Source organism: Haliotis rufescens, unplaced genomic scaffold, assembly GCF_023055435.1.
Source record: "Haliotis rufescens isolate VD_foot unplaced genomic scaffold, xgHalRufe1.0.p SCAF_37, whole genome shotgun sequence".
NCBI lineage: Eukaryota > Metazoa > Mollusca > Gastropoda > Lepetellida > Haliotidae > Haliotis > Haliotis rufescens.
Genome location: NW_025964079.1, coordinates 2,685,844 through 2,713,156, shown reverse-complemented (window position 1 = coordinate 2,713,156; position 27,313 = coordinate 2,685,844). Strand labels below are relative to the sequence as shown.

General features: G+C 38.1%; 1 protein-coding gene across 8 annotated transcripts in view; it reads right to left on the bottom strand.

Annotated features, from left to right (window-relative positions):
* The window catches only part of LOC124140405 (RNA-binding motif, single-stranded-interacting protein 3-like), a 321,419-nt gene that overhangs the window by 133,223 nt on the left and 160,883 nt on the right, over positions 1 to 27,313 (bottom strand). The window contains exon 1 of one of the 8 annotated variants that reach the window (XM_046507941.2): positions 22,128 to 22,602. The exons of the other annotated variants lie outside the window; for them this stretch is intronic. Within the exon in view, the coding sequence (XP_046363897.2) occupies positions 22,128 to 22,280 (153 nt within the window). The 5' untranslated portion in view covers positions 22,281 to 22,602. Of the gene's footprint in view, positions 1 to 22,127; positions 22,603 to 27,313 lie in introns of those variants that run through there. 8 annotated transcript variants of the gene reach the window in all.

Here is a 27,313-nt window from a genome sequence, read left to right as displayed (position 1 = left end):
AGGGTTTGTGAAGGAGTGTGAACATTCCAGTGCAGCTACAACCTCACTCCGCCTCATTGAATGTATAAACAACCAGCTTGTACATTATTAAACAAAATTGAAATCATCAAGATCACATCCAAAAGTGGATAGTTAACTGAAAGTTATTTTAAGTGGGGAGTTGATATCTAACCATTTGCTCTTACAAATCTATAGTCTCTCATACATCCCCTGCAAAAAACAACCACAAATATCTGATTCCCCAGCAAGTCTATAATACGTTGGCAAGTCTAGATTTCATCAGTTTCGCAAATGGAAATGTTCCTGTTCTTCTTTCTATTTAACAACAAATATCTTAAAACATTCTCATCTCAGAGACTAAATGTCCTATTCAATCTGCTCTCAAACAAAATGTATATTATGCAACACAACAGAGCTAAAATATTCTACCATCACTGTACCAGTCTTTTACATTGAGATGAACTGTACCGATATATTCCAGCCTTATACTTTTCAGATGCAAATGATATTTTCTGGAAATTCTCATTTGTTCTTTAACAGCCTCTGTTTATGTGTGCATGTTCTCATCTTCTCGGGGGGGGGGGGGGGGGGGGGGGGGGCACGGGTGACCCAGTCGTCTAAGGCACCGCGATTCGCTGTGCAGAGATGCTTCCCTTTCAAGCGCCAGAAACCTATGATTGTGGGTTCAAATCCCGGTTTGCCCCGATTATGTTTCTAGGTTTGTCAGCACCATACCCGTGCTCATGGGTTTCACAGACGTGGTAAACGTCTGACACCTGCATCACTTGGGGCTTTCCTCCCACAATACAGCTGACAGACTGCGATATAACTGTGATACTGTTAATAGAGGCATTAAACCCAACTCACTCTCATCTCCTCATACTTCATAGAAATGAACTAACAAGTATTTACCCCTCAAGACTCTCCTGGTTCAGTGATCTCAATTAACTGACAAACAAAAATAAAACAAAAGTTTTGTCCTTTAGCTGTAAAATACCCACTATATTCCTCATCCCATCAACAACGAAGCACATTAACCGATGCTACTCTCTCTCCAACCTGTTATATGAGGCATCCTAATATGACAGGAAAACATTTTCTAACCTCAACCCCCATTTCCAGTCTCTTTTGTGACTCACTGGTTCTCAGTTATCTTATCTCCAAGATGGTAAGCAGAAATTAAATTTAAACAGTTGTCATGGCAACCTGTCAGCCATGTTCCAAGGTCAGCAGAGGTCATCCAGATTCAAACATCTGGGACAGGGTCAGTAAATCAGCATGTGCATGAGTAAACAGATACAGGAGAAGGGGGAGAAGGGGGGGGAGGGGGACTGGACAGGTAGTGAGATGATAGAGAATTTTACTGTGTTTGGGATCTGTAATGAAACCCAAGAATGATATACTGAAAAATAATATGGGCCAAGAGGAGGAAAGATGGAGGCACAGACAGATGAAACAAGCGCATGAGAGAAAGAACAAGTTATTGCAACCCATACTTGCCGTAAAAGGTGACTATGCTTGTCGTAAAAGGCGACTAACGGGATCAGCATGTCATCTATCCCAATTGCGTGGATCGATGCTCATATTAATCACTGGCTTATCTGGTCCAGACTCGATTATTTACAGACCGCCTTCATATAGCTGGAATATTGCTGAGTGCGGCATTGCGTGGTTTGATGCTCATATTAATCACTGGATTATCTTGTCCAGACTCGATTATTTACAGACCCCCCTCATATAGCTGGAATATTGCTGAGTGCGGCGTTAAACAACAAACCAACCAATCTAAGTTTAAATTGACAATTGAATATGGAAAGAAACATAGACAAACGACAGAGAGAAGAACAGGCATATATGTCATCAGGACAGAACCTGGGTGTAAAGGGGTAGATATAACAGACCACAGACATTCATGTTCAAAGTAGAAACTGGAGAGTGTAGTGAACTCTAGAGAGTAACATATATATATCCTTGAGATAGAGAGAAGGAAACAGGATTGGGGTGGGTGGGAGTTGTGACTGCTGCATGTAGACTGATAGGAGCACTCACACAGACCTGGGAGTTGACAAGTTAAGTAGGGACACAGCAGGGGGAGGGTGCTGTGGTCCATTAAGACACAACAGTGTTTCGTACACTACTGTATTCCACATATATACAGATATATTCCACATATATACAGATATATTCCACATATATACAGATATATTCCACATATATACAGCTAAAATCCACATATATACAGATATATTCCACATATATACAGATATATTCCACATATATACAGATATATTCCACATATATACAGATATAATCCACATACATACAGATATATTCCACATATATACTAATGTATTCCACATACATACTACTGTATTCCACATACATACTACCATATTCCACATATATACTACCGTATTCCAGATACAGCCATATTCCACATATATACTACTGTATTCCACAAACATACTACCATATTCCACATACATACTACCATATTCCACATATATACTACCGTATTCCAGATACAGCCATATTCCACATACAAACTACTGTATTCCACATACATACTACCATATTCCACATATATACTACCGTATTCCAGATACAGCCATATTCCACATACAAACTACTGTATTCCACATATATACTACCGTATTCCAGATACAGCCATATTCCACATACAAACTACTGTATTCCACATATATACTACCGTATTCCAGATACAGCCATATTCCACATATATACTACTGTATTCCACATATATACTACCGTATTCCAGATACAGCCATATTCCACATACAAACTACTGTATTCCACACCTACTTCCTGGAACCAAACACACTCAAGAAAGAAGCATACTCTTTGGAAATTTATTTACACAAGATAGAAATGTCCACAAGCATGAAAACAAATTATTTCACTACGTCATCTCAAATAATGAAGCCACCAATATCAATTCCATTTGTTTCCATGTCTATCATTTCAAGCAATAAATACCCCTTGATCTTAATCAACCGTTGACATTTTATGCATAATATCATCAAATGTGTAATATTGAATTTTTAATTGGTTTTGTGTTTACAGGAATGTATGTATGTCTGTATATATGTATATATGAATCATAATGTTTTGTCATTTAAAACATTGCATCTGTTCCGTAATGGAATGTTTCAATTTTCCACATACATACTACCATATTCCACATACATACTACCATATTCCACATACATACTACCATATTCTATATGTATTATACCGTATTTGACATATATACTACCATATTCCACATGTATACTCCAATATTCCACATATTTATTACATATTCCACCATATTCTACATATATACTACAGTATTCCACATATATTCTATACTACAATATATATAAATATGCAGTAAATACTTTGCGTACGGTAATGGCAGGCCAGCCAGCTGCAACTATCTTCGTTTCACCAGTTGGTTTTATCAACTATCAGAGACAGACAAATGTGCATGTCATTAGGTAAAATAGAATACATCAGGAATTATCATGCTTGATGCACACTTAAAAATAAAGTTGTAAACGATATTACTTTATTACATGTATTTTAAGCACCAGACAAATGTCACTTAGTTTAAATCATTAAGACTCCTGTCAGTTTTTCAAGGTGGAGCAGTGGGTGGGGCCTAATGGAGGATGGAGTTCCAAAATCTTGCATTCGACATAATGAGGGAAACACAACTAGCCCAATTATCATGTCAGACAATTAATCAGAATTATGTAATAGTTAGATGGAAGATAATGGAACATTTGAATACAAGTGGACTGCCGCTGAAAAACAATGAGAGACTATGTGAGGAATTGGATTTTTTAGGTCATCACTACAAGAATGAATAAATTGATGTCCTGTCATAAATTCCCATCTTATTACAAGCGCTGCCAGGGGAGGCGTCCTGGGACTGTTAGACAGGATATTTATTTGGTCACTTCTTCAAAGCATACTATTGTTTTCCTTGAGTGATGAGTCAAACTAAAAAACAAATCACAATACACTTTTTATTACAATTTCTTTTTTTTTGCACTATAGGCAACATTTGTTTTTCAGAATTTTCAGGAACTTTTCCTTTTTTGTCCAGAACATGTACAGTGTATCCATTCTCTTGCAACTAAAGTTCGTTTCAAGGCGTCAATAGCAGTAATCTGACCGTGGTTGCTGTAAATAACAGTGAGTTGTGCGATGTACCGATCACTTCGCATACGATTTCGCCGAAATTATTGTAAACATTATTATAATTACTGAATGAAATTTTGAATATAATTAATAAAATATATTGCAAACATTAGTCCAGATAAACAATTAACAATTTGTTTATAACCAGATATTGTAATAATAGGATTAATTGCGTACTTCAGTTCAGATTTGTTGACTGGTATTTCCGGGGTTACGTGATCGCGGTGATCAGCTGATAATGTTTTCTGAGATGGGGGAAAACATTGTGTCATTGGAAAACTTGAGTTTATTGAAAATGTTAGTAAATTTTGGGAGCCATGCTTTACCATGCACTATAACCGATTTAGCGCTATATTGAAGAGCGCAATAGCGAGGGAACACTGTATATCAAATGGTTGGTCCCTAGATACCCAATGTTCATGAAACTATCAACACACTAGACCATAAAGTGTACTAACTAGGGAATACTATCAGGGTATAACTATATTCATGCACTGGATATTAATATACACATACACCATTAGGATGAAAGTGTATTATTTACCTCAGGACAGAGTTCTATGAAAGAACATCAGGATTAAATTGATAATCATACTTCTCTGATCAAATGACAATTGGCCAAGAGTCCTTAGCTGTAATTCAATTATTTTTTAATCAACATCAATTGTAAAAGTATACAAATTGCATGATGTTATCCAAAACTAATTCCCAATTTTTCAGCCCACATGCAAAAATAATGTGGCATCCATAACAGCCTCCTGGATGTACAGTTGTATAGGCCATTAAAGATATGGTTATTCTATTGCCTGTTTTATTCCCAGTGAAGTTATTCCACCTGTGCAACAGCTCATCTATATCTACATAACGAGCCTGTAATACAGGATTGACTACAGCATGCATAATGTCATACGAAGTAATAACACCTCCTGCCGGCTCATGCCAAGTCCTGTTTGACATTGTGGGGGCACTTATTTACTGCTGATCACCACAGCAAGTACAAACCATGGAGCAGTCCGTTTACCATTATTTTTAGCCAACTTTAGATGGAAATTAGCTCGAGTAACACTGGCCACTCTGAAGACTGTGGCGTTATTAACCCCTCAAGAGTTAGCTGGCCTGTTAATTTGTTTTTGTTTTGTTTGTTTGGTGTTTAACGCTGCACTTACCACTATTCCAGTATGGGCCAGTATGGGCCAGAAAATCCAGTGGTTGATATCATGAGCATCAATCTACACAACTGCGATACGATGACATGCATCAACAAAGTCAGCAAGCCTGACCACCTGATCCCGTTAGTTGCCTCTTACGACAAGCATAGTCACATTTTATGACAATCATAGTTGCATGTTATAGCAAGCATGGGTTGCTGAAACCCATGTGTCTATTGATTTGTGGTTTACCGATTAAACAAAAGTTTGGTCCATCCGATACTAAGAACCATGATATGATTCTATTGGGAGGACATGAACAGATATCAAATTATACATATATATATAGTCACCAAAGTGTCTTTTGATATCAAATATATCAACACAAGCCTACAAAAGCTGAAAACTCTGAGTAAGAGTCTAATCCTTCTTCCAACTTTTTCAGTTTGTAAACAATAATAAGCAGTGTCTTGTGTGTAAAAAGTACAGCTAACCAGCTTCAGGGTCAGAGAGATAAGTGATATCATTTGATTGTGATGTCATGGTAACTGATGACATCACAATGGTCTGCAAAGCATAGTGATGCAATTTGTTTGAGTGGTATATCCTTGGAGAAGCCAATTTGGGATGATAAATGTATTATCTATAAAGAGTATCGTAACAGTCCTACTGGTGATCCGGCACATTAACGCATAGTCACTTGAACGTACTGATGGTATAAAAAGACAACAGCCATCAAGAGGTCTGAGCATGCATGGGAACATCGTCGGGGAACACTGCCTTTGCATGTGTTTGTGATGGGTGCCACCAGTGGACCAGGATGTGCACACTTCCTGAACACCTGGCATCATCACTATTTGATAGTGATTCACAAACACATCAGACTACATCAGAATAGTTAGACTCGTACACTGGACTCTGATGGGGCAGTCGGGTAGCCTAGTGGTTAAAGCGTTCGCTAGTCACGCCGAAGACCCGGGTTCGATTCCCGACATGGCTACAATGTGTGAAGCCCATTTCTGGTGTCCCCCGCCGTGATATTGCTGGAATATTGCTAAAAGCAGTGTAAAACCAAACTCACTCTCTCACTCACTCATGATTATGGAAAGGGTTTGTCACTACTTCAAATGTTGTTTTGTATGTCATTTTATACATACCCCAATGATTTTTGTCTGTGATGTGACATACCATATAATAACAGCTCTGTTCTGTTCACTTGAATCATCACTGAATGCATACCTAAACTTTACTCTGCCATTTTTCATTGTGTTCAATTGTTATCAACATACGTTTTCACATATTTGACATTTTTGCTTTGGGCATGCTTACATTGGCATGTTTGATGATGTCATTATCATTGTTGAGCTCCATGAAATATGACATATTAAGTATACACAAGTAAACACTATGACTAAGTCATAGTTAATTCAGCAAACATGAACATGCAAATTCCTTTGGATTAATATCCTATTAGGTAAAAAACAGACGTACTGTAGATTCCAAATGTTCTGCTGAAATAACCGAGATGATATTAACCCTTTATCAGCCAACATTTCTCCTAGCTGGTATTATTTTGTACAAACGTTTAGGAGGTAAATATTCAGATTTGTAGGAGTTATTGAGTATTTGATGTTTGAAATTTCATTTGGAACTGGGGGCACGGGTGGCCCAGTCGTCTAAGGCGCCGCGATTCGCATTGAAGAGTTGCGTCCCTTGGGCACACCACATTTTCAAAGTAGACACTATACTCAAGAAAGCACTCATAAGTCATACAGTTTTTTTACCAATCAGGTTGCAGTAATGTTTGTTTGTTGTTAAACGCCACACTCAGCAATATTCCAGCTATATGACGGTGGTCTGTTAATAATTGAGTCTGGACCAGACAATCCAGTGACTGACATCATGAGTATCGATCCACACAATTGGGATATGATGACGTGCATCAACCAAGTCAGCGAGCCTGCATGACCACCAGATCCCATCAGTCGCTGCTTACGACAAGCATAGTTGCCATTTACGGCAAGCATGGGTTGCTGAAGACATATTCTACCCCGGATCTTCACAGGTCCAGATTGTAGTAAAAGGTCCCTGTTGTTTTACACTTCTCTTCTGAACACCAATGTTATTATTTATAAAGATGATATTCATTTTACTTGATCTAGGCATTGCTGCACCCTGGTTTATTTTTAAAAGGTTCAAAAACTTTACGAACATCAGCGCCAATCCCCAAGCACTCTAACGCTAATTACTCCTGTTTTAGAAACACAAAATCTGTCAAATGGAAAGTCAAATTTCCCTTGGCAATAAGTTTCTATTGGCATTTTTTGACAGATGGAGTTAATATAATACCACGGACTGAAACAATAATCAATTAGTTTATTGGGATTATTTTTCTAACCCAACAGCTATGGGCATCAGGAAATGTGTAAACCGTCATGCACAGGAAGATCCGAAGGTTGTCGGTGGAGTGCTGTTTTTGTGTTGTCGTTGTTGTTGTTTTGATTTGGCATGTGGGGGTGGGGATGGGTGGGTGTCTCTGTGTGTGTGGTGTGTGTGTCTGTGTCTGTGTCTGTGTCTCTGTGTGTGTGTGTTTTTGTTATGTATGTGTGTGTGTCTATATGTGTATGTATGTGTTTGTGTGTGTGTCTGTCTCTGTGTGCCTCTGTCTGTCTGTCTGTGCATGTATGTATGTGTTTGTCTGTGTGGTGTGTGTGTCTGTGTGTGTCTGTGTCTGTCTGCCTCTGTCTGTCTGTGCATGTATGTATGTGTTTGTCTGTGTGGTGTGTGTGTCTGTGTGTGTCTGTGTCTGTGTCTGTCTCTGTGTGCCTCTGTCTGTCTGTGCATGTCTGTGTATATATGTGTGTGTCTATGTGTGTCTGTGCATTTGTGTTTGTGTGTGTCTCTGTGTGTATTTGTGTGTCTCTGTCTCTGTGTCTGTGTGTTTGTGTTTCTGTGCCAATGTGTGCCTTTGTGTGTCTCTGTCTCTGTGCGTGGTATCTGTGAGCCTCTGTCAGTGCATGTCTCTGTGTGTCTGTAAAGGCAGTTCTCTTAGACTCTACATGTCATCCTTTCTATATTTTTGTTCAAGACTTGGGTCAAGTGTGCCCATTCCCCTTGTTCAGAATGGTATCTCAGCCAGACCTGCCTGCTTTGAGTGAGCACTGCATCCACCCAACCCCTTACTACTGTATCACCCTCCTTTATCTCAAGTCACATCACGCTTATCTACATTTCACATACAACAGACACACAATCCATTTGCAAGGATTAGCACTGAACTTATGATCTTTGCTCAGCTAATTTTGTAGTGTGAATTTGTTGTAATGCTAGCATGATATTGATACAGCTAAGCGTAATTAACCTTTGAATATTTAATAGATCAGGCAATTCATTCACCGGCTGGAGACTTTGTTAGTGAACAGTATCCTGTATTGTTCTGCTTGAATTATTGATACAACAGTTGAGCTTTACCAATCATCTGATCTCCCATGGGCTGGGAAAAAGAACATTAATTATTCTAGTGTTAACAACATCAACAAATGTAACTGACAGTGCCAATTGTTCACATGCCTAGTTACAGAGGAACAACACTCAAATGGTATCTTTCCATACCAACAAGGGAATACATGAAAACAGCCATTGTCACAGTTTCCAAACAATTAGTTGAATACGAGCAATATAGCATCTAGTGGGTTGTTATCCTTAATTCACTAGAGCATATACTGAACTGACATCAATTTGATAACATTCCAATCAGATCAATAAATCATCAATACAAGACAGTTTTCAGTTCAAAAACATTCGCTAATCATTTGAAAAATAACTGACATAAAATACATAAATAAATAGAGTAATTTAATTAATAAAATGTACGCATAAATGTGCTGAAAACATTTTAAATTTTACAACAAATTCTGCAAGCACCATAATGCAGAGGAAAACAATTACCTTCCATGCACATTAATATTACTATTTTTATGTATTTCTTACATCTGGGTAAATTAATGTTTGTCTTTTATTGTTCTTCAATAGAAGTAGTCTTGCACAAGTAGTATGCGAGGAACCCAGCATGCATACCAGGGAATAATTACCTGTGCTTCCCAGTGGGAAGTGGCCATGTGTTACAATGTACACTTTGTTCAATAAGTGGTGGATATGAGGGTTTTTTGTGCTGTCACTATCAGCTGTCGTTGGCCCAGTGATTGAGTCACAAGCTGGGATGGCTTGCACACGGTTTGCGAATTTTTACATTCTCCAGCTAAATATAAACTAATAGTATCAGGAGCATGCCTGGGATATTTTCATTTATATATCATACGAATTTGGGTTTCCATATTTTTTCACAAAGGTAATTATTAAACAATATAAATATTAATTTATATGTTGCTCACAGGCATTTTCTTTTTTTCTTTATAGATACTATTTTAACAAAGATATATAAGACGAGAAATATTGTTATAGATTTAAACCTTTTTGTTTGATTGTTTGTTGTTCTTTGCCGCACTCAGCCATATTCAAGTTATGTGAGCTGCTGTAAATAATTCAGTAATTGATATTATGAACAACAATCCAAGGCATCGAGACGAGATGACGAGCAATCAACCAAGTCATCACATCAGACCACCCGATCCATTCAATCGCCTTTCATGACCAGCATAGGTTGCTGGAGCAGACCTTTTATGAATCGCAAAGTTAACATATAGGGGCTGACTGATGCCGAAAAAGTTATACCAAGTGTATGTGGAGACTGCTACTGGAAATCATATTCTGTGTTTGAATCCCCCCTCAGCCCAATAATGAGTGTAGGTTCTTTAGCTCCAAACCCCTAAGTCATGAAAGGGGTGGTCGGGTAGCCTAGTGGTAAAACTGTTCGCTCGTCACACCAAAGACCCGGGTTCGATTCCCCACATGGGTACGATGTGTGAAGCCCATTCCTTGTGTCCCCCGCCGTGATATTGCTGGAATATTGCTAAAAGCAGCATAAAACCATACTCACTCACTCACCTGATCATGTTTTTGGTTTTTTTTGTTTGTTTGTTTGTTTGTAGTTTAACGCTGCACTCAGCAATATTCTCGCTATATGATGGCAGTCTGGAAATAATTGAGTCTGGATCAGACAATCCAGTGATTGACATCATGAGCATCGATCCACGCAATTAAGATACGATGACATGAATCAACCAAGTCAGCGAGTCTGACCACCCGATCCAGTTAGTCACCTCTTACAACAAGCATAGTCACCTTTAACGGCAAGCATGGGTTGCTGAAGACCTATTCTACCCTTGATCTTCACGGGTCTGAAAGCAGTGAACATTTACAATTGTGTCTTCTGAACATTCATTACTTCCCAGACCCTCTCCATAAAAATCAGAACATAAAGAAGTTTTTTTTCCATTTACATGCAGTTAAATCAGGATAGGTATCATAAAACTTCAAGACACTGTAACAAATATCATATCAGAATCTGCTTTTCCCATGAACATTTTATTACCTCTGCGTGGGGCTGGGTATTAGATTTGTAATAGCCAGGTTTGGCTACATGTCCATATATGTAACAGTCCTAACTACCCATATATACTAATATATTCTTCTTTGTAAGGACCTTCTTTTAGTCTCAGTCGCACAAGTTAACACTTAATAAAACTTTTTTTTTACAAAAATTATATTCAAGGAGCCTTATATATTCCTTAGAACCAGGTTCAAGTTTATTGTAGACTTGCTCATGGACTTGATTCATTTATTGTTACAACCAGTCAGAAGACGGACAAAAATGTCTTTTTGTTGAGTATGCTTATCTTATGACAGCCTATATGTTGAGAGCGAGACTGACTGACAATGACACCAAAGGCCACGTAGAGGCTTGTACAAAGGGTTTTTGAGAGACCAGGCCATTCGCCGAATATCCAGACATGTTGTTGCATGGAGAAGGTCCATGGTGATTGCATACGGATTATATGGCTGGAGAGGTTCGTCATCCAGGATAATATATACCTTAAGACTTCCAATGGTACACACCTACTCAAGGACAAATTACAACAAATACAAATTCCCTTTCAATTATGCCTAATTCCCTCCATATCCTCTTTACCCGTAAACCATCATCTCCCAATCCACGAACAAAAGCCATGGCAGTGCACAAGAATTTCCGATGTCCATGGTATTTGTAGGTAAGCTGGGCATTGCTACTTGCCTAATGAGGCAGTTCATTATCCCTAGATGTCAGAAGGCATATTTCACCTGTACACCACCTGTCAATTAACCTGTCATCATCGTATGGTATTAATCCCTGTATCTTTCCTATCTCTCATGCACACCATCATAGACTGATAAACCCTGAATTAATGCCAGATTTTGCATCATCTTCTTCGATTTCACCTGTACAACACCTGTTGATTAACCTTGGTATATTCAAAGTTTTATATCTCTACATATTTTGGCTGGGACGAGTCCAAATTTACTCCCCGGGTACCCACCACGCTATTACCCGACCCTACCCAGATACCCAGTGTCTCAAGACTTAGGTGTATAAGTCCGATTGGGAATAGTTTGACCGTAGTCCTGGTAAAATGTATTTAGATACACGTATAAAATGATCTGGTCATGCATACACTGAAGTTGACTAAGTTTTATCTTTATTCAAACCTATAAAGGTCAGAAGGAATGGGTGCATAGTCAGAAAGAAATGCGAACAATAGTGACTTGCAGTGTAACCATAGAGTTTTAGATGTTTTTTGTCATTAAACAATTTATCTCGTGACTAACCACGGGTGCGGGTAGTCCTGTGGGTACCCGGGTCCTACTCAGTACCCACCCGACCCGGGTACCCGAGTTACCCGTCCCAGCCCTAATACATATATAGTTTTATATACTCCACGGTATCAAACACATTCAAGAAAGAAATATACTCTTTGGAAAATTATCCATACAAAATGTCAATGTCTACAAGCATGAAAACAAATTATTTCACTACATATTATCAAATAATGAAGCCATCAATATCAGTTGCATTTGTTTCCATGTCTATCATTTCAAACAATAAATAACCCTTAAGCTTAATCAACCGATGACATTTTCTGCATAATATCATCAAATATATAAAACTGATTGGTTTTTGTGTTTACAAGAGTGTATGTCTGTATATATGTATATATGAATCATAATGTTTTGTTGTTTAGAATTGCATCTGTTCCATAATGGAATGTTTCTGCAAAAAATATTATCTTATTATCTTATCATATCGTCCATATAAACTAGCCTACAGAGGCACCATGCATAAATGCCCAATTCATTTGAAATTCTGCTTGTAAAAAAATAGATGGATAGCAGGTCCTGAATTGACCACCAACTAAAAATCATGAAAAAATGAATTTCTGCTTCAACTAAACGTGTAATAACTATAATCTGATACCACTATCTTGCAAATATACACGGATGTACATTGTAAATAACTTTAGAATTTGTACCTTGTTGCAAATAATGATGTCAACACCATGAATAATATTTGTTATCATATTTACAATTTTGGACAATACCAAATTATATATCCAACAAATGTGTGTGTACTATATTGTGTCTGTTACGTAATGGCATTTTTGTAATAAAAAATATCACATGTTATCTTTGTATAGAAAGTGTTTTGTCGCTTTTATGTTCATTTTTATCATGTTGTCATGCATTTATGATATGTATAACCATTTGAAATTTGACACTGTGACACACGTCCTATTTTTTTACCCTGTCCTGGGTGGGCGTGTACAATAGAATTCTTGATTCTTGACTAAATGGTTGTCCCGCCATGGACATATACCCCACAATGCTATACAATGATGTATCATCTGACAAGTCATATCTGACAATAGTGTAAATAAAAGAACAATCGAGAGATTGAAAATTGTGGAGTTCAGCAAAGGCATTCTGAAGAAAACCAATGCCAAGGTCATAAAATCTACACAACAAATATAACACACTTTACATAACTCAACATAGTTGGGCTTACATAAATGCACACAGTAGGTAATATTGGCCGTTATTGAATACTTTTCCCTGGCTTGTCAAACCCATACATATTCTGTCTCCGAAACAAAACTGTCAGGTATTTTATTAGTTGGCTCAGTGAGGTATGACGGCAAGTGGATGGATGACAGCCTCCATCAATAGCTCAATTCTTCAATTTCTTTATTTATATTACAACAATCACAACTCAATATACTGAGGCAAACTAACTTATTTTCCAATCCCACATCTTCAATGGCATGGATAAATCACTGACACTATTCTCCTAAAACTATTAACAACAAGTCTGCTTGTACTATTTTCTTAAGGGCATGCTACACTGCAATCTAATTATTTGTGCCAAAATTATTTGAACAATACTAAGTCACTCACCCTGAAAATTCAATCTGTCAACATAACCCCTCAACCATTGGGTGGCATTTATGTTGGCATGCTGGGTCAAGGGTTAGGGTCATTGGGTCAGAGGTGAAAAGTCACATGCTAAGAGCAAGTGTTAATCTCAAGGTTTCATCTGCTGGCTTGGTCTATTCCAGCTCTACTTCCCATCTACCAAGTGCCATTTCCTCTACTCTGGACAAGGCACCCATTGTATAAGAGCATATAGCTTGCAGACTTTAATATTCGGTACAGTTTACAAGCATATAGTTTTTCCTGAATTCTAGGATTACTCATCACCAGCAGCTTATGACAAGTGTTTTCATCCAATTTTATGATTCTGATTCATCTACTTTAATTTGATAGTTAATGATTAGCAAATATTTCTCTAACAGCCCAGTGATAAATCTGTCTTGCAAAATAATGTACGCATGCATTGACTCATCCAGTCACATCAGCGATAACAGTATTTCATACAGGCTTGACCAATTATGTCTGAAATTGTTTCTATTGCTGAGAATATAATTGCTATGGAGACAGATGCAACTAAAAAAATACAAATGAATCATTATGTAAACATTTTTAAAAATCTCCAAACCACTTCAAACACAATTTGTATATTTTATAGCTGGGACCTGTTTGAACAGAATCAATCAAAATTTATCCAGATAGTGCACAAATTTGACACTGATGTATGAAATGAATCATTTTGTAATAATATCATCTAATTATTGCTCTTTTATTGTCAACACAATTCTCTGATCTGAATATAGTTCCTAGTTAGGAAGCATAACACTGACACTGACACTGGCTCAGTGTAGTGGGACTCTTCGTGTGAGTTGTCATGGGTTGGAGGAGGGAGACTGGGTGATGGGGGGTGTGTTCTGGGGGAGGGTAGGAGGGACAGAGTATATTAATATGGAAATGGTACTGTAGTGAGTGAGTATTGTTTTACGCTGATTTTAGCAATATTCCAGCAACATCGCGGTGGAGGGCACCAGAAATAGGCTTCACACATTGTACCCATGCAGGGAATAGAACCTGGGACTTCAGCGTGATGAGCAAACACTTTAACCACTAGGCTACCCGACCGCCCAGTACAATCAAGTCACTGCCCATTGATTTCATGACAACCAAAATTACATCGTGTTGTTGTAAAACTGTGAAAAAAGAGAGAACACACACACACACACACACACACACACACACACACACACACACACACACACACACACACACACACACACACACACACACACACACACACACACACACACACACACCTCAGATCACAGAATACACGCAACCTGTTAATTCAGACACAAGCTGCTGAAACACATTAAACATATCAAATAACACCAACATTACTGTCACCCAGTCCTATTATTATTTTAACTGACCTAAAGGCCCAATACAAACGGTCCCCTCCCATTCTATTCAAGTGACCCCCCTGCCATCCTCCCCCTGACCTGGTTCCACGCAGTCGTAGGAACAGAACATAATGGGCCTCCCTAAATGCTGTTTGAGGGAGAAGTATCATGAAAACACTAAGGAAGATCAATCCCCCAGTTTGGCTGTTCAAGTTGTTTCCACTGGTGATAAACCTACATGATCATCATTCACAGGCCTGTCCGAAATCCTTCACAAACAAGTCTGTCAATTATTTGAATAACTGATATTTCAGCTTGAACTGAAGACTTACCGGTTAGTACTTAAACAGTGAAGAGTATAGAGGTTGGATGAAAGGCCAGGCAATCTTGCCTCCGATGTCTTGACCAAGTTGGAGAGAGGGGAGAGTTTTATCAGGCTGAACAAACTGGGGAGAGTTTTCTTCAGGCCAACTCGGACATGAGGCTCTACATGTGGGCGTTCTGACAGCACTGACTGAAATCTAGTTTCTGATCTGAGTAGGAAAAAAGATTAATGGATACAAGATGGAATTAGGTTCATCTCTCGAGTGTGAACCTGAATTAAAAATGCCTGCGCAACAAGATAGCGAATCACAATTATCATAATTGTACCTGAATTTGACAGTAATAAATTGAGAAAAAATTATGGTGATTTATTATGCAAAATCCCCTTGAAATACACCTCGAGATTTCTTAACACTCAAATGTAATGTTAGAGGGGGATAAATTTCATTGTGATTAAAAATGTATTATTAAAAAGAAATGTGAGAAATGAAACATTCAGAAGGGCATTATCTGCTATATTTCCTTGACAAAGTCATGACAGATGCTATCAATGCAATTCGGCATGATGGTAGTCAGTTTGTAAATTTGTGAATCACTGCTTGATGAGAAATCACTGGAATGTTATCTCAGGATGATGAATAGGATTATTATCAGTTTTCCTCAAACGTATCTGAACTCACAACATATCGTTTATCACTGCCATAAGCAAATAAGATAAAACCTCTTTCTCCATTGGTGGGGTTATCGCAGGAAAAAGATATATATTTTCAGATATTCAAAAAGCTTTCCACCTCAATAACTCTGTATGTTAATCATCTTGTTGCTAATGGCAAATATTGAAATATTTATATCCTCAATGATAGTAGAGTACAACTATTTCACAGTTCAAAACATCACTAATGAATTTATGACACATTACAATCAATTTCTTATCAACATTATCCAGCACCTTTTTGCTGAGGCGGTAAAATGACACTCTGAGACTGGTACAGCTGGGCATGAGAATTGGTGTGGAAACATTACAACTAGCAAATGGCTTAATTGGACACTGTAATCCTACCTTTCAGTCCAGGATTGTGGTTAGTATTCGTTCTGGCAATGGCCCCAAGCTGAAGGAGTTGTGAAGATTATTGAATAAGCTATCACGTCAAGCATGTGAAATACTTACACAATCCGCTCTGGTGTCATACGTAATGGTTCTGGGGGGACGGATGATGGCATGATCACTCGGAATGTCCATGTGATGCTGATCCACATCCTTCACCCATATTTCACCCAAATACCCCGTACACATTCACATATAGCCTATTCGTATAGATGTAGTACGACCAATATACCCCATACACATTCACATATAGTCTATTCGTATAGATGTAGCACGACCAATATACCCCCTACACATTCACATATAGCCTATTTGTAGAGATGTGGTATGATCAATATACCCCATACACATTCACATATAGCCTATTCATATACATGCAGTATAACCAATATACCCCCTACACATTCACATATAGCCTATTTGTAGAGATGAAGTATGACCAATATACCTTATACACATTCACATATAGCCTATTCGTATAGATGTAGCACGACCAATATACCCCCTACACATTCACATATAGCCTATTTGTATAGATGTAGTATGACCAATATACCTTATACACATTCACATATAGCCTATTCGTATAGATGTAGCACGACCAATATACCCCCTACACATTCACATATAGCCTATTTGTATAGATGTAGTATGATCAATACAGTCCATACACATTCACATATAGCCTATTTGTAGAGATGTGGTATGACCAATATACCTTATACACATTCACATGTAGCCTATTCATATACATGCAGTATAACCAATATACCCCCTACACATTCACATATAGCCTATTTGTAGAGATGAAGTATGACCAATATACCTTATACACATTCACATATAGCCTATTCGTATAGATGTAGCACGACCAATATACCCCCTACACATTCACATATAGCCTATTTGTAGAGATGTGGTATGACCAATATACCTTATACACATTCACATATAGCCTATTTGTATAGATGAAGTATGATCAATACACCCCATACACATTCACATAGAGCCTATTTGTAGAGATGTGGTATGACCAATATACCTTATACACATTCACATGTAGCCTATTTATATAGATGTAGTACAACCAATATACCCCATCCACATTCACATCCAATAGCCCATTCATATAGATATAGCACAGCCAAGATACCGCATACACATTCACATCAGATAACCTATTCATATACATGTAGTATAACCAATATACCTCATACACATTCACATCCAATCTGGTCAATATCTCATCTATATAAAGCAGCATGGAGATCTGGACAATATCTCATCTATATACAGCAGCATGGAGATCTGGACAATATCTCATCTATATACAGCAGCATGGAGATCTGGACAATATCTCATCTATATACAGCATGGAGACCTGGACAATATCTCATCTATATACAGCATGGAGATGAGGACAATATCTCATCTCTATACAGCATGGAGACCTGGACAATATCTCATCTATATACAGCATGGAGATCTGGACAATATCTCATCTATATACAGCATGGAGATGAGGACAATATCTCATCAATATACAGCATGGAGACCTGGACATTATCTCATCTAAACATAGCATGGAGATCTGGGCAATATCTCATCTATATACAGCATGGAGATCTGGGCAATATCTCATCTGTATACAGACACCATGGAGATCTGGTCAATATCTCATCTGTATACAGACAGCATGGAGATCTGGTCAATATGTCATCTGTATACAGACAGCATGGAGATCTGGTCAATATCTCATCTGTATACAGACAGCATGGAGATCTGGTCAATATCTCATCTGTATACAGACAGCATGGTGATCTGGTCAATATCTCATCTGTATACAGACAGCATGGTGATATGGACAATATCTCATCTGTATACAGACAGCATGGAGATCTGGACAATATCTCATCTGTATACAGACAGCATGGAGATCTGGACAATATCTCATCTGTATACAGACAGCATGGAGATCTGGACAATATCTCATCTGTACACAGACAGCATGGAGATCTGGACAATATCTCATCTGTAGTCATTAGTCATTAGTCCAGGAGATCAGGTAAACATCTCATACATATATCTGGAATAGCTGTAGTAACACCCACTGCACTTACTCTCTCAGTATGGCAAGTGTCATTTTGATTTTTTTACTTCCAAACGAATGTTTTGTATATTCTCAATCTACCATCACAATGTATCGTAACATAGCAGCTTTTCAGGTTATTCAATGAGCAATATTGCCACAATTTTATATCATTTTTCTATCATATCTGACTCCGAACACAACATTGTCCTTGCAACTGAATGATATGTTAACAAATATGTTTCTGATTGTTGCAAATAACCATTAAAGTTTATCGAGAATCTTATCAACCACAATCAACATTTGAATAAGAATTCAAATTCTACTTATATGAATTAGAGCAGTCATGCAAACTCTAATCCGTAAATCTCCATTACCAATGGGACCACCCCATCGCAAGCCTCTATCTACAAATGTAAACAAGTGGAGACTGGCTGTGGTAGAGAGCCCCACTGAGGAATGCGTGTCCACTCAGGGCTGTGAAAACCACCACTATCCCCTGGTGACATGTGGCTTCAAGTGACCACGACCACCCATAGAGGGCCCCATGGGGGAGATCAAACCACCACCCGAGGAGGGCCCCAGTATACAGAAAACCGTAGGCCTGTGGGTCAGGTCTTGTCTTGTTGGGGGAATCATTGTTCACACCTTTGCACCGGGCGTATATAGCTTATATTGTACACACACTGTATTGAATATAGATAAGCATATTCCCCTGAAACCTTATATCCCATAGTCAGCACTGGGACACACAGCCTTGTTGTTTAGCATGTCTGTGTATCCAACAGCCAACGAAATGTTTAAATTGAGTGAGTGAGTGAGTTAAAATTTAAAGTCGCACCAGTATTATTTCAGCCATATTGCAACAATTGTTTAAACAGTCTTAAAGTCACCATATACATATGCTGGCCATCAATAGCATAGATCTGAATACCTGCAATCAAACACAAGCATTCATACGCAAACTTATCATGGAAAGTCCTACATATGCATATGCAGGCTTCATGTAAGATGCCTCCCTCATGCATATATGTATGCAGTTTTGTAGCACTGATCTACATATCCATAGGACGCTTTGTAGCACTGATCTACATATCCATAGGACGCTTTGTAGCACTGATCTACATATCCATAGGACGCTTTGTAGCACTGATCTACATATCCATAGGACGCTTTGTAGCACTGATCTACATATGCATAGGACGCTTTGTAGCACTGATCTACATATCCATAGGACGCTTTGTAGCACTGATCTACATATCCATAGGAAGTTTTGATCTACATATCCAAATGCAGTCTTGTAGCATTGATCTACATATCCAAATGCAGTCTTGTAGCATTGATCTACATATCCATATGCAGTCTTGTAGCATTGATCTACATATCCATATGCAGTCTTGTAGCATTGATCTACATATCCAAATGCTGCCTTGTAGCATTGATCTACATATCCATAGGAAGTCTTGTAGCATGGACAATTGCATTGATCGATGGTCATGATATCAATCACTGGATTGTCTGATCCAGACTAAATTATTTACAGATCATCGTCATCTAGCCGAGTGTGGTGTCAAACAACAAAACAGCACATACATATACATGTATCACTATTCCTGCTATTATCAGCCAAGCAGGCAGACACTATTGGTGCTTAATGCAGTTCACTCACCGACTCACTCGCTCACACACCAACCCACCCACCGACTCACTCACTCACCCTCCCTCCCACCCACTCACTTACTCACTCTCTCACTCACTCTTATGCAGTTGTTTCTGTTCTTGTGACATACCGGTATGAATATAAATTCCCCAAAGGCTCTGGCATTTTTAATTAGCTGAAAATCTAGTATGACAACAATCACATTCTAAGGAATTGCAACAATCAAATCAATATCTCATGCATTAATAAAAATCTCATTTCCATATCAGATACCTGATATATTTCACTATTCTAAGTTATTCTTCCCAGATCAAGACCAGAAACTAGTTATTTATCTATAATTTGCATCTAGTATTTATTACATGAAAGTATGAAACCTCAATTAGTTGTACATAAAATTAGTTGTGACAGTGGAATATACCTATATATACACATAGAATACACCAATGAAAAGTATGATATTTAATCATTGGAAAACTATAGGACTTGTCATGACAAGAGGTATTGCTATGGAAAACAACTTCTTTATTATACATACACAATGTTTCAGAGCTACCTCTTGCCCCTTCATCAGGTGACTTGTCTTATTTTCTTTCAATAAATTTAAATGATATAAGTGGTGGAAAAAAAAATAAATATATATATTACTCTGTAAACTAGTTTTTAACATACTCCTGAATAATATATACCAGGTAGTTTGTTTGTTTCTTTCTTACTTTGTTGTTTAATGCCACGCTCAGCAATATTCCAGCTATTTAGGTCTGTAAATAATCGACTCTGGACCAGACAATCCAGTGATTGACATAATTCGCATCGATCCACGCAACTGGGATACGATGACATGCATCAACCAAGTCAGCAAGCCTGACCACCTGATCCCGTTAGTTGCCTCTTGGAGGCAAGCACAGTCGCCTTTTACGGCAAGTGTGGGTCTACCAGGTAGTCATTTCTGGACAACTTTTGATGTCATTAATCAAAACTGGCTTCTAGAGCTCACTCAAGCTATCCCCCCTCCTCCAATATACTCATCACATCACACCACTGTTTACATGGGAATATGTTTGACCCAATCATAAACCCCAGCATGACAATGCTTTATGAAAACACTGAAGCTGTTGTTGTAAAAAACTGACAGTCATTGTACAGGCCATGGATGTGACAGGCCCGTCCCATTTCACAGAGTCACCACTGAGCGTCCACACCACCTAAACATGTATATAGTGTTCATACCGGTAGGTAAATCAGTGGAGATAACACAAATATCTACCTGAGAGTGACACTACAGTCCCGCTCACTGTGCGAACTGCCAGGTCAACCTGAACATAATATCTACTTGCCTTAGCATGTACATAATCTATTACTCAGGTTCACTTTGAATGGGGTTGAAATTCATTTATACACTCACCTTGACAGACGCAAAATGACCAGCCATACCTGCGAGTCGAATGAGGACATTCAGATGTCAAGGTCAGAGGTAAAAGGTCATACAAAACGTCCAACACTAGGTCTGGTGGAATATAGTGGGAATATAGATAGGGTGTATCATCTTTTATTGGCAAGGTGGTTTGGGAGGGTTTGGGACAAATCTTACCTAGCACACCTGTCCTTTTACACACATTGATTGGAAATTGTCTGTCACGGTTTCAACAGGTGTGACATACGTACATCTGCTTCTTTTATTCACATATACATTTCACGGTGCATCAGAAATATTTACGCATGACAAAGGAGCTATATTAAATATCACTACATCAGCATCGATCGCCATGTAGTTTGTAGGACAGAATAGCATGTCACAGAATTACAATAGTTGTGTTGCCGAGTTGGACCCTACCTTATGTTGTCCCAGGTGACCTGCCATAGCATTTGGGATGATATCGGGGAAAACTTCGGGACTGCCCTGAGCCACACCCAACATGGCCATTCTCAAATTGTTACTGGTCAGGGAAGCAGCAGCAACAGCAGCATAATGCTGGGACAGATTCATTGCAGTTGTTTTGCTCAGGATATATCACACCACTCAATTTTATCCCCGAACTGTCAAACTTGCTTCTATTATTAGCCAGACCAGCAACAGTGTTGACACAGAGACTCCCAGCAGTGGATGGTGTGGGCTTGTGTCCTGTTCCTCGCATGCAGCTCCGTACTACACTACTACAAGTCCACACTGTTCACTATGGGCTATCTAACACCTATAGTCTCTAAGCCTTTGATCCCACCATAGGTAATCTGTATGAATGAGCTAAGCAGGTGTATCATACAGTAGTCTGCTTTGGGTAGTCCAGCCTGGCTGTGTGCTGTTCCGAGAACCGTTAACAACAGCCAGATAGCGGAATAACAACGGAGATCGTTTTTACTGATACCTGATTAGCTGTATTGGGCCACATATGTAACAAATATCATTATCACCACCAATCTTGCTGTCACATGGCGCAGGTATAGGCTCTCTTACAAAACAGTATACAGATATATTACTTAAGTACTGAACAAAGTTCTACATGTATATACAGAAAATAATTATGTTTAAACTGATCTCGAAGATAACACTAGTTCTTATGAACCTGGAATGAATATGATGCATGCTGACAGATTTGTGTAAATTAAGAATTTTGTATGAAGTGTTGAAGGGATATTAAGGGATATTATGATTATTACAAGGCTTTGATACAGTAAAAATTCATTTTTTTCTCCATTAACATGTGTCTGGATGAATTCTTGCTAAGGAGCTCTTGTAAAACTTCAAAGAATGAATTGATTATTTTTAATGAATAAAGGCAGCGTAATTCGAAAGGCAAGGATGGACCTCTTAAAGATGAGGCAGCGAGCCAGTAACACACTATCTTGATTAATGAATACAAAATCCACCGTTACAATTCAACAACTTGAGAGAGAATAATTAACAGATATTAATCGATGCAAGCACATTTCTTTTACAAGAAGTGGGATATTATGGCAACACCACAAGAATTTATCTCAATACGAGTCACGCTTTGCTGAAAATAAAACTGTTTTACTTTGGGTAGTCCTGCGCCATGACTGTGGAATTTATATATATATATAGTGAGAGATCTTTTTTACTAAAAGCCTTGGCAAGTCTAGATCAAACATAACCAAGTCTAGTTTACTAAAAACAGCAGAAGGGGAAAGGTTCTTTTTAAGAAGAAAAAATACAATTATTTTAAAGAAATGTTTTCATAGACTAAGTGTTAGTCTATAATTCTGGATGACTAGTGACAGATACATATTTATGTTTTTAAATAGACTAACATCTAGTCTCTGAAATGAACATATCGTAAAGTAAAAAAACAGTTGTTAAATTATTTATAAAAAGGAGCCTCTTTATTTCCTGATACTGAAGTAATCTAGACTTGCCAAACATTTAGACTTGCATGGGCTGTATTTGATATATTTGTATCAGGGTTAGTCCTGCACCATGACCGTGGAATATATTTGTTTTATGAAAAAATAATAATCTAGAAATGCATACAAAAGCAAGTCTAGCCAGCTCAAGCTAGCTCTTTTCTGAAATCAGCATAGGGAATCTTTTTTATTTTTAGAGTCAAGAAGGATATTGTGATATATATATAAGATTTCAGAGACTAAATGTTAGTCTTTATCAGGGTCTGTAATACGGACTAGTTTTGGAACAAACTGTAACCTGAAGTTCACCCTCCTACCTCGGCCACAAAGTCTCACCACTCCTTGGTTCCGGGGATAATGTAGCTCGTTCAAATCAAAAGTCAGATTTGCTGCTCAAGTCCATTTGAAGAATGACGATGTTCCGTGTTACATTGTCAGAGGTGCTTGTGTAGCCTGAATATTCTGTACACCAAACACAACTAGATGATGTATTGACGATTCTGGAAGCACTTCTTGATTACTCATGACAATGTAATCTCACTGATTCCAACTTTTAAAATGTGGAGAGAACCTTCTGATGAGAAGTGGGAATCAGAATCTGTGCACCACTCTCGGACAACAAACATAATACATTTGTTTATAGTTTTAGCTGTCATGCGGAAATTAGTTCGGAGTTCCAAAGCCTTACAGCAAAGCTAACTAATTTTTCATTCTCTTAATTACTTAAAATAAACTGGTCCAACAATTTCATTCATTTGATGCAACTTATCCAGTTGAACAGGTTTCTAGTCAAACACATCATGGGAAAGCAGGGATCTGAGAATACATACCAAACTAGGATAACTTTGGATAATGAATCAGAGGTTTCACAATAATGGATTATGAGAGAGTAAAACTAACATAGACCAAGATATAGTGAGAAGTGGTTAGCTCATTTTGGCAACTTTCAGGAAAAAGATTAAAACATTCACTAATATTTGAGACATTCTAGAAGGATAGATGATTTTAGAAAATGATTTGGAACAATTTTTTATAATAAGGTCAATCGATAAAAAGCACTTTTGCCAATCCAGGAGAAACATACAGGATAATTCAGAAGGATTTTGGAAAATTCAGTAAAAGGATTTTAAGGACAATTCGGAAAAGGATTTGGAATAATTCAGAAGGATTCGAGACAATAAGGAAAAGGATCTGAGACAAATACAGAAGGATAATTTATTTTGATTAAACTTGATAAAACAAATTTTACAAAAGCACAAGAAATTTAGTTTTGTTATAGGTAAGAAAGGAATGTATCATGGTATGTTACGTTTGGCTTGAGTCCTGTGTCTGTATGACTTGAAACATTCGGAAGTGGCCTATGCCCTAACCCAATACCTGAGTGGAGATCAGGTGTCCATCCCATAATGCCTCACATGTGAGGGCATGTAGATACAACTTGAAATTGTACCTGGGAAAACCTAGCATACCGTATTCGACGTAATAAGCGCCCAGCTCTAATAAGCGCCCACGGCGACATTTGCTAAGATATTGGCTAGTGAACAATCCCAATTAGCACCCCTTCCGATTGATCAATGTACACAAGACTTATTTATTCGCGTATAATACACACTCGTGTGTTATATGCACCCTTAATTATGGGCATTTAATTCTGGAAAAGTACATAAACATTTCAGGCTGTCAGCATAAACCACGAAATTTATCTTTCAACTCTGTTTTTTTCACCAAAATAACATTCTAATAAGAGCACCCTATTTCTAATTTTGAGAGAGCTCTGGGCGCTTATTACGTCGAATACGGTAAATACCAGGACCTCACAATAAACAAGCACATTACCTGTTTATTTCAATCACTCAAGCCTGTTAATAAGAACACATGCATAAAAATAGGTAGATATTCTTACATAATGGCACAATCATATGTAGTTGTTCTCATTGATCCATTATACATATTTTTTTCATAATCTTGTAAATATCATATGTTTATACATACCAAACTACAACAGGGATTATTTTGAAAATATACATAAATGCTATGAAAACATATAAGATATATGTTTATAAATATCCCATTCTTCTTCCAGTCAATGAAAAGGCTTGAGGTGTATATCTCCCAGAACGTATCTGCTATTCAATAGTAGATAAATAGTCGTATACCACAGTGGGTTGTACATAGACAGTATATCAGTCTATCAATGTCGACATATTTACCCAAGATTAGATAACAGAATAAGGAAGGGATGTAGTGAGTGCACAGCTGATAATGCAGATATAATAGCACAAGCCTTCCATTGATAGAGAGAGCACACCGGTCTGTGGGAGGACCAATACAGGGTCAGGACAAACTGACCACTCACAAACAACTGATATGAAAAAAAGGATATTGATCATCACAAAATCCATCTACATGAGGGGCTACGATCCATAGTACTGCTTACTGTTTGCAGGTGTGGATGTTGTACTTTGTGTTTGTGTAAGTAGGGACTGCCTCCGGGGTCAATGGTAGAGCATCCGCCCAGGAAGTGGAAGGTCCAGGGTTTGATCCTTGGCCGCGTCATACCAAAAGACATTAACAGATGGTACTTGTTGTTACCCTGTCTGGCACACGACATTAAGGGGGGCAAGGGTGGCCCAGTTGTCTCTTGGGCACACCAGAAACCAATGATTGTGGGTTCGAATCCTGGTGTGCCCAATTATGTTTCTAGGTTTGTCAGCACCATACCCGTGCTTGTGGGTTTCACCGAAGTGGTAAACTTCTGACACCTGCATCAGTTCGGGCTTTCCTCCCACAATAAGCTGACACCCAATATAACTGGAATATTGTAAAAGCGGCCTTAAACCCAACTCACTCACACTCACTCACTCACTCACTCGACATTAAGGAGCTTAAACAAGGCTCGGAGTCAGTATACTGTGTCTGAGTGAGGTATTCATGTTAAACTGCAGCATGGTATCTCAGTGGGCTAGCACGATAAATCGGTATCAGTCCAGATTAGTTCGAACAGCCACACACACATGCTTGCACGTCGCTATATAAGTGCAATAATCTTGGACACAACGTTAAACCCCTTTCCTCAACTCACCTGTGTAAGTAGGAGGAGGATAGCTAGCCATAATTCATGTATAATGAAACCTTGTAAGTCCGGATGCCTGTATTCCAGATGCCCCACAACCCAGAACATTACTGTTTTAAATATACACTACTTAACAGTAGTAACACACTTGATTCTTTGTCAAAGCATTGTTACAACCCTTTATGTAAAAATTACTCTTAAGGTAAATTTTTTACTTTAAGGGTTACATGTCAACTCTTTATGTAAAATGTTCTTATAAATGAAGTTTGATTGGATATATTGGTTACTTTTTATCTATTTATACATTTGGCTTTCCTCCCACAATAAGCTGACACGCTGTGATATAACTGGAATAATGTTAAAAGCAGCGTTAAACCCAACTCACTCATATTCCAACAACCTCTCAATAATGACCACCTGGTAGTTATTTACAGTTTTGGTATTAAGATAGTAATGAAAATGAAGTTATATTGTAGAGTATAGTAATATACACCGTTGTACGACAGTAAGTTTGAAAGAAATTGGTAAAAGAATCATGAGTCATAACTCCTTAAATAAAACCTGCATATAGCAACCAGGTGATTGTT